Here is an 8,664-nt window from a genome sequence, read left to right as displayed (position 1 = left end):
GGGCAGTCGTAGTGGCCGCCGGCGTCTGTGCCCGCCCCGGCCTCCTCGCTGTCCGTGTCCATGGGCCGGAAGGTGGAGCCCTTTCTCGTGACTGTCCCGGTGCCCATCATGAGAGGCTGCTGGTAATCTGAAACCACAGGACAGATGGCAGTCAGCGGGCACCGCACACGGGCCGGCCTTCGGGGACACACAGGGATACTCTGCTTCAGGCTGTGCTGACTGACGCTCCCGCCGGGGGCCCTCAGGTGTCCCAGGCACGGCGGGAAAACCCTGGTGTGAAAGCCAGGGAAGCCACCCGCAGGCAGCGCACAAGCGCACCGCGTGCTCAGGGAGCCTCGCAGGGTCTTCTCAGAGGCGGGGGCGACGACCACGTGCTGGGGCATGGGGACATACTTCAGGGAGGAAGTGGCTCTGAAACTGGCTCTGGAGATGCTGTGGCGGTGGAGGTCACACAGCGTGGAAGTGGAGAAAAGCACGGCCCCGAGAATAGAGTTTGATATGGCCAGAGTATGAGGGACACAGGGTAGTTTAATAGGATATGAGGACCAAAGCAGCAGGGCAGGGCCTAGTGGTGACGGTGAGGATGAAGCTGGGAGCTCACATTTATAGAGCTCTGTACCACACACACTCTGGACCAGCAGGCTTTTTCCAGCGCCTTGCGACAGCCCGACGCTCAGTACCACAGCAGGCTTCTTTCACATTGTGTTCACAAAAGGGCGCCTGTGCCAGGCGCTATTCCAAGAGCAAAATGTTAATCATCTTCAAAAACATTCCCTGAGGTAGGGACTGTTACTCCACTTCACAAATGGGAAACCAAGGCAGAGAGAGACTAATTAACTTTTCCTAGGTGGCACAATGGGGCGATGGAGTAGGATTCGAACACACATCCTGTCAGCCACACGTTAGAGCATGGAAAAGCGTTGATTGTCTTGCTAGGAAGTCTGGTTTAATTCTATGGGAAACGACAGACTGACACTTTCAGAGGTAACTGTGGAGGTTGACTGAAGAAGAAAAGATCGAAAAGTGAGAGGTAAAAAGGCAAAGGGAAATGCACAGAGGTCACAAACTAGAAAGAGGAAAGGTGACTCTCCGGGACAGGAATCAGGAATTTGTTACCAGTGAGAGGCGGGGTGTGAGGAAAGAGGGGAGGCAAGGACCCTTTCCAGAGCGTAAGCCTGGATGAGGCTGGGATGTGCAGTCCAGAGGCCGTTAGACAAGGAATGCACAGAGCATGTGTGCTGAGGGTTAGGAACAGTGGATTCGATTGTGGGTGCTGAGGAACGGGTGACATCCGCAGGTGGAGGCATCCAGCAGGCTGCTGAGAATGATGGACTGGGGACTGAGAGGGAAGTCTGGGTGTGAGAAGCAGCATGGACGGACGTACATGGAAGGGCACTGCTGGAAGTTGGGGAGGGTGTGGGACTGTTTAGGGGAGAGACTGTGGTGAGTGGAGGTTAGAACCCGTGCCATTCCACATTTAAGGAGCCTGAGAAGGACCATTCAGCGAGGAAGGAGGAGAGGCTGAATTAGAAGCTGAAGGAGAATGAAAGGAGTAAGAGAACAGAAAATAGGTTCTCCCTTCATGTCACTTCCAAGGAACAAGAGGATGGATTTTGGTTGCAGAGGATGCTCTCCTTGCCCACAAAGTGGCTCAACCAACCCTTACGCTGACAACTCCCAGTCACTGATGTGCACATGCATCACCTGGGAGCCTCCGGTTCTATGGCCTCCCTTTCTAACAAGCCCCCAGGTGATGCCTGTACTGCAAGTCCTCAGGCTGCATGTGAGGAGGGAGAAGCGAGAGCGCACAGTGCTACTCAGAGCATGCCCCACAGAGTCCTACGTATCTGAGAACTGTTTTTAGCAGTGCCACAGAGACAGATGCAGAAATTGAGATTAAGTGTCAAGCAACTACTCTTAAGTTACTCTTTGTCACTCTTAGAGTAATTTTATGTCTGTTTAATCTAATAAAAAATTAGAGCTTTGTATTCTGTATGTCTTTAAAATTTCCTTATTACTAGTATTGTATATTGCATTTTACAGTGTATTCATTCATGATGGAGTAGAAATTTTTTAAAAAGACACAAAACGCATTTCCCCATAGATGGTTTGGGAAGCTTGACTCTTGATGATGGCTTGTCAGGGACACTGAGGCCCTTCTCATACTGAGAGGGTTCCTTTATTTCCTATCTCACCTTCCTCAGGGCAGGAACTGTATTTAATTCCTCCTTCTAGTCCCTCTTTACCAGTGCCTTAATCAAAGCTTTGGTAACAAAAATAGATTCAGGGCTTCCAAATACTAGTAGTACATCAGGGCTATCACTATGGATGTCACTATATCCCCTGCAGGTGAAGAGACTGGCTGAATAGGGCTTTTAAGTAATATCTCAGAGTCAGTTTGTAATTCTGTACAGAATGCAGAAAAGACACATTTCAGATTTATTGGACCCTATCTAAATAGAAAAGGATTTTGCTTTATTTCTCTCCCCTGTCTCCCTCCCCCACAAGCAGCACCTCCAATCTAACAGCACTGTCCCGGAAATATGACACTTACCTGCCATATCACTTGTGATGAGATCTAACTTTTGTGTCATTTCCTTCTCATTATCATAGCTGATGGTAAACTCAGCCGACTGATGTCTGGCAAAGGGATATTTCATCTGCTTCCAACAGTCTGGAATAAAGGTAACATGAAACAAATGGAGATGTCAGAAATGTAACGCGCACCCTCCAGAACATGTTCCTTGATGAGGGAGAGGTCAGGCCGCCTCCTGACAGCTGTGACAGTGACAAACGTCCTCTTCAGGCGTGTGTGCTAAGAACAGCAGGTCGAGGCCGTTAACCACAACAGCCAACGCTACTCTAATCGTGCTTTCCGCTGTGCCTTTAAAAGGCATTTTGCCCTCATCAGATCCCAGACTCTCCCTCTGTGAGATCGTCTGGCTACGGTCTCCCACAGTCTGCACCGGCACGGCGTCTGTGACACAGAGGAGACACTGCGGCTGGTGCGTCTTAGACCCTGGGGAGGCGGAGTCGCCGACGGCCCCTGCGCGCTCTCAGGGGTCCTGCCCCACTGCCTGCTCTCTCTGGACCACGGCTAACTCATTGCTTGGGTGTCTGTGTCTGAGAAGGTGAGAAAAAGACCAGGCAGGGCTGGTGTGCGGGATTATCTGAAACCTGCACACCAGCCCTGCCTGGGCTTTTTCTCACTTTCTCAGGGTGGAAAGTACCGCACAGGCCTGCAGATGCTGACAACACGGGCCTACTTCAGTTCACTGATAAGGCTTTTGTCATACCTCCTTGGTGGCAGGCAGTGTCGTGGCCTAAACTCCAGTGGCCAAGAAAACAGGATGTTGACAAGTGATAAGGGATGACATTAAACAAAAGTAAAGTGGCCATTAAAATAAAGAGACAGGGCACAATAAATTCCTTCCTTATAGATATGCTACTTTAAAGGCTACAGGGCTTATGTCTTAACCAAATAAATGCAGGCCACTGGCCTCCTTATGCTTTCAATCAGCAGATCCTGTCCCTTCCTCAAAGACAGATAAAATTGTAGATAGAGTTTTCAACCAACCTGTTTTCTGAGCCTCTGCTGGTCCATATGGACTTCCTTTCTTCTTCTTCCTATCAAGACAGAAAGTCCTACTGAATATTTATAAGCCACCATATCTGCCTCTTTCTCCCTATGTAACATGAGGATCATAAAAGTACTTACCTCATAGGGTTGATGTGAGAATTAAATGAGATGGCAGCTGCCATGTGCTTTAGAAAATCATACAAATATGTAGAATTATCTATAAATTTATCTCATTTATAAGAAAGGTCACAAGATTTCACAAGAATATATACTAATCTTATTTTGCATATTAGAAATCGATGCCTTTAGTTTATGACTAGCTCATGCAGTCATCCTGAAGCAATTCCTCATGACCACATGGTCTCACTTCATCTCTACTACACTCCAATCCAAAACTGTGGGTGTCTTTAAAAGCATTTCATACAAGCACATTACATTAAGGCATGCTTTAGCTTATGAGTGTCTACCTGAACCAGAGACTTTTGTACCTTCTCTCACGATGGCAGAAACTATTCTTCATTCTATTTGTACTAATATACACATTATAGATTCTGAAGTTGCTTAAAATATAAAAAGAGAAAACTTCAGAATACTTTCCTTTTTTTTTTTAAGATCCAATAGCTAACATTTGTTAAAATACACACGGATTTTAGGGTTCTGGAAGAGATTCAGAACTTATCTGGGTAAATTGTATTTTATACATAAGGAAACCGAGGCTTGGGAAGGCTGAGTTATTGGGCAGCTTGGTGTTACCCCAAGCAGCCTATTTAATATTCCTTTTCCTCTTCAGGGAGGAAAAGCACAGATACTTCTAAAGCAATACGTCAATTTCAGGATACTTCAACAATACTCAAAGGTTAGGTCTTTACCAAAGGTCTCTAAATGACAAGAACTGCTTATAAAGTAATACATGGTGGAATGCGGTGGCTCATGCCTGTAATCCCAGTGCTTTGGGAGGCCGAGGTGCGAGGATCAAATGAGGCCAGAAGTTTGAGACCAGCCTGGGTGACAAAGCAAGATCCCATCTCTAGAAAACATAAAAAATTAGCTGCGCATGGTGGCACATGCCAGTAATCCTAGCTACTCAGGAGGTTGAGGCAGGGGAATTGCTTGAGCCCAGGAGTTTGAGTGATCTCACCACTGCACTCCAGCCTGGGAGACAGGGAGACCCTGTCTATAAAAAAAGATTAATAAAGTAATATTTGATCATTTCTTTTATCTAACTTGTTTTTAAAATATAAGTTAACATTTTATTTTGAAAGAAGTCATGCTGCTTTTGGACGTATGCATTTCTGAAGAATAAACATTTTGGTTTTTCGTTCGCATAATTAGAGAAGAAATTTAAACATGTAAAGTCACCATACTTTCTAAAGGCTGCAAAGATCCCCATTCCAGCAAACACCAGGACAACAAGGAGCACCAATGGAATAGCCACCGTTGTAATGTTTACTCCTAAAGAAGAGGGAAAGCCATCACGTTACAACATAAATGACCGACAACCACATTTCATGATCTAAAACTGAACGTGGAATTGAAAAGTCTTTAAGTATTTAATGCAGGGGGAAAATGAATACATGCTAGGCATTTACTGATATTGGAAAGCAAAAACAAAGGATTCAAAATCTTGGCTAAAGTTTGGGAAAATAAAATTTCTCCCCCAGTCTCCCAGAGACAGTTTCCAATGTTCCTCAGGGACTAACAGGTACACTGGGCTTGTTGCTTGGCCCATATTAAACTCCAAAAATCTGAAATGAGGGGGGAGTTTAACCACACCTGCCACCCCTCAGGTGAGAACTATTTAAGACAGGTAAATGATTTCAGCACAGTCTGGAGCTCCTACTTTGGCTCAAGCAACCCATTTCCCCAGATGGCAGGCGGGTTTGGACCTGGACCATAACAGTAGCCTGGAAAACTGGGATCCTCGTTACAGAGCTCTGGGGCTGCGGACTGACAGAAGTACAGCCTGATGACCTCAAACAGCATTTCCACTATGTTGCATGAAACACCACGTCATGTTTTCCTACAGCTCTTTCTGCTCTAAAAAAAAAGGACACTTTGACAGCCACCAAGACAGGCCCCAAGTTTGTAGAAAATACACAAAGTAAAGGAAAAATATTTGCTCTTCATCTTTCTCTTCTGTGATCTCTGGGAAGAAGATAAAGGGATGCTTAGGAATGGAAAAATGCAATTCATGAAGAAGGGGAAAAGGGACTTAGAGGAAAATAAAATTTGTGTATAAGTAACAGCAATGTTATTTTTTTTTTCTTTTTTTTTTTTTAGAGATGGCATCTCGCTCTGTCACCCAGGCTGGAGTGCAGTGGTGTGATCTCGGCTTGGGCAACCTCCACCTTCTGGGTTTAAGCAATTCTCCTGCCTCAGCCTCCCGAGCAGCTGGGACTACAGGCGCATGCTGCCAAGCCCAGCTAATTTTTTGTATTTTATTAGAGACGGGGTTTCACTGTGTTGCCCAGGCTGGTCTCGAACTCCTGAGCTCAGGCAATCCGCCCGCCTCGGCCTCCCAAAGTGCGAGGATTACAGGCGTGAGCCACTGCACCCAGCAGCAGTGTTATTTTTAAGAGTGAAAATTTGGGGAAAATCAAACAATTTCAGCATCCAACAGCAGGGAAATGGTCAATAATGGTTTGTCCATGTGAAAAATACTATAAAGACGTTAATAACTGGGGTTTTCAACCCTCCAATAACATTGGAAAATGCTCATGATACAATGTTAAATGAAAAATATATGCTGCAGAACAGAATAATATGCTACCATTTTTGTCTTAAAGTTAGAAATATAAATATAGTTGACTAGAAACAGTGAGATTTGGTGATTATCTATGGATACTGATTTATACTTTGTTTTCTTATTTGTGTTTTTCTAATCTTTCCAAATCTTGTAAAATTGATATGCAAATTATTTTATATTCTGAAAAAATGTACTTTTAATGTTCCTTATTTGAACAGATTATACACTTACATGTTCAAAATGCAAAAAGTATACAAAAGTATGGAATGGAATGTGTCCTCCTACCTCTGTTCCTCCTTCACAGAAAGCTGCGTTATGTTTCTTGACATTTTTCCAGAGACAATGGAATGAATATTTATTCTTTATTTCTCCTTTTTGCAGAAAGGGTGGTGGGCTACTTAGACAGTTCTGTATTTTGCTTATTTTTTTTTTTTAAGTTGCCTCTATATCTCAGTGAGCTTTTCATATTACCAATACATTCTTTCTTTTGTGGCTGCAGAGTGTTCCATTGCATGAATGTGCTAACATTTTATTTTTCCACAAAATACGTACCTAGTGTTTGAAGGGCACATAAGTTCATTCCTTTTTTTTTTTGAGACAGAGTTTCGCTCTGTCGCCCGGGCTGGAGTGCAGTGGCCGGATCTCAGCTCACTGCAAGCCGCCTCCCAGGTTTATGCCATTCTCCTGCCTCAGCCTCCCGAGTAGCTGGGACTACAGGCGCCCGCCACCTCGCCCGGCTAGTTTTTTGTATTTTTTAGTAGAGATGGGGTTTCACCAGGTTAGCCAGGATGGTCTCGATCTCCTGACCTCGTGATCCGCCCGTCTCGGCCTCCCAAAGTGCTGGGATTACAGGCTTGAGCCACTGCGCCCGGCCATAAGTTCATTCTTAATCTTTTTCTATTTATAATACTGCAACGAAAAGCTGTAAACATACATCATTTTAGAATATGTGCCAATACCACTGGATCATCCACCTCCAGCATTTATATGACAGAGAAAAATAAATTTTGTTGAAGTTACTGATATTGGGCGGGGTACTAGTTATGCTTCTTATGAAACCACAAAACAATCACTGCTCTACCTGGGGATGTTTCTTCTGAGGGGACGGGCCTTGTGATTGTCTCATCTTCTTTCTTAGTTGAAACACTGGTGCTTTGACTTGTCTTGCGCCACACCAATGAATCATTACCTGACAGAGGAGGGATGTTGGGAGAACCACATTAGTAACAATGATAGGCAAAAAAAAAAATATGACCAAACTTGAATAACTCACTAGCTTGCCCTGAGCCCTACCTTGTGTTATCTGGCAACCAATGAGCTCCACCTTCAAGGCTATCCTCTGGTGCCATGTCTGGGGGACAACCCGCACATATCTGGCCACGATAGGAGGGATGAAATTGTTCTGCACTGGGTCCCGAAAGTTAGAGTTACCCTGAAACACCTATAGAAGGAAGTTACTTTTACCTTAAGATTCTATTAGTTAGTTTTTAGATGTCTATCATCCCACTTATACCTGGTTATATGAAACCAAGGCAAGGATTCTATGTCTGTTGCATTTTTCTAGACAGTGTCGATATTGAAGATACGAGGCTTTGCAAACAAGGGCCAATTTATCTAACTAAGGTCATGCTGCTCATCTATTTACTGATTTAAATTTCACTTTGGATAAAGAAGCTAAAATTGCCTTGTTGTATTATTTGACCTTAATATTTCTACATTTAGCTGGTGCTACAGACAAGCAACCTCAAGAGCGCAAGGCTTCAGCTCTCTCACTTTTGCTGTTTCCTTCCAAATTCTCATTGCCACTAACAGGATCCCAAGACAAATGTCCAACTCAAACATCCACCATGCTTGTACTGAAGCAGCCATTTCACATTGCCAATTATCATTTCCCAAGAAAATCACAAGTATTTCATTCCTGAAGTGACAAAGAATTAAATCACAAAGATCTCTCAAGGTTTTTATGGACACATTTCTTATTCTTGCATGCCAAGAAAGCACTTTTTTTTTTTTTTTTTGAGATGGAATCTCACTCTTGTCGCCCAGGCTGGAGTGCAATGGTGCAATATCGGCTCACTGCAACCTCCGCCTCCCAGGTTCAAATGATTCTCCTACCTCAGCCTCCCAAGTAGCTGGGATTACAGGCACCAGCCACCATGTTTGGCTAATTTTTGTATTTTTAGTAGAGACAGGGTTTCACCACATTGGCCAGGCTGGTATCGAATTCCTGACCTCGGGTGATCCCCGTGCCTTGACCTCCCAAAGTGCTGAGATTATAAGCATGAGCCAGCGCGACCAGCCCATCATCATTTTAAAAATTTTATTTTATTTTAGAGAC

The 8,664-nt window shown here is 44.4% G+C and overlaps 1 protein-coding gene across 1 annotated transcript in view; it reads right to left on the bottom strand.

The window, feature by feature from the left end:
* The window catches only part of DCBLD1 (discoidin, CUB and LCCL domain containing 1), a 97,444-nt gene that overhangs the window by 1,809 nt on the left and 86,971 nt on the right, over positions 1-8,664 (bottom strand). Inside the window, exons 11-16 of the mRNA XM_011935098.1 lie at positions 7,620-7,767; positions 7,408-7,515; positions 4,945-5,032; positions 3,578-3,627; positions 2,555-2,674; positions 3-127 (exon numbers count right to left, since the gene is read on the bottom strand). Of these exons, the coding sequence (XP_011790488.1) occupies positions 3-127; positions 2,555-2,674; positions 3,578-3,627; positions 4,945-5,032; positions 7,408-7,515; positions 7,620-7,767 (639 nt within the window). The remainder of the gene's footprint in view (positions 1-2; positions 128-2,554; positions 2,675-3,577; positions 3,628-4,944; positions 5,033-7,407; positions 7,516-7,619; positions 7,768-8,664) is intronic.

Source organism: Colobus angolensis, unplaced genomic scaffold, assembly GCF_000951035.1.
Source record: "Colobus angolensis palliatus isolate OR3802 unplaced genomic scaffold, Cang.pa_1.0 Scaffold14, whole genome shotgun sequence".
NCBI classification, from domain to species: Eukaryota; Metazoa; Chordata; class Mammalia; order Primates; family Cercopithecidae; genus Colobus; species Colobus angolensis.
The sequence above is the reverse complement of the archived record's forward strand: the minus strand, read 5'-3'. Positions and strand labels throughout refer to the sequence as shown.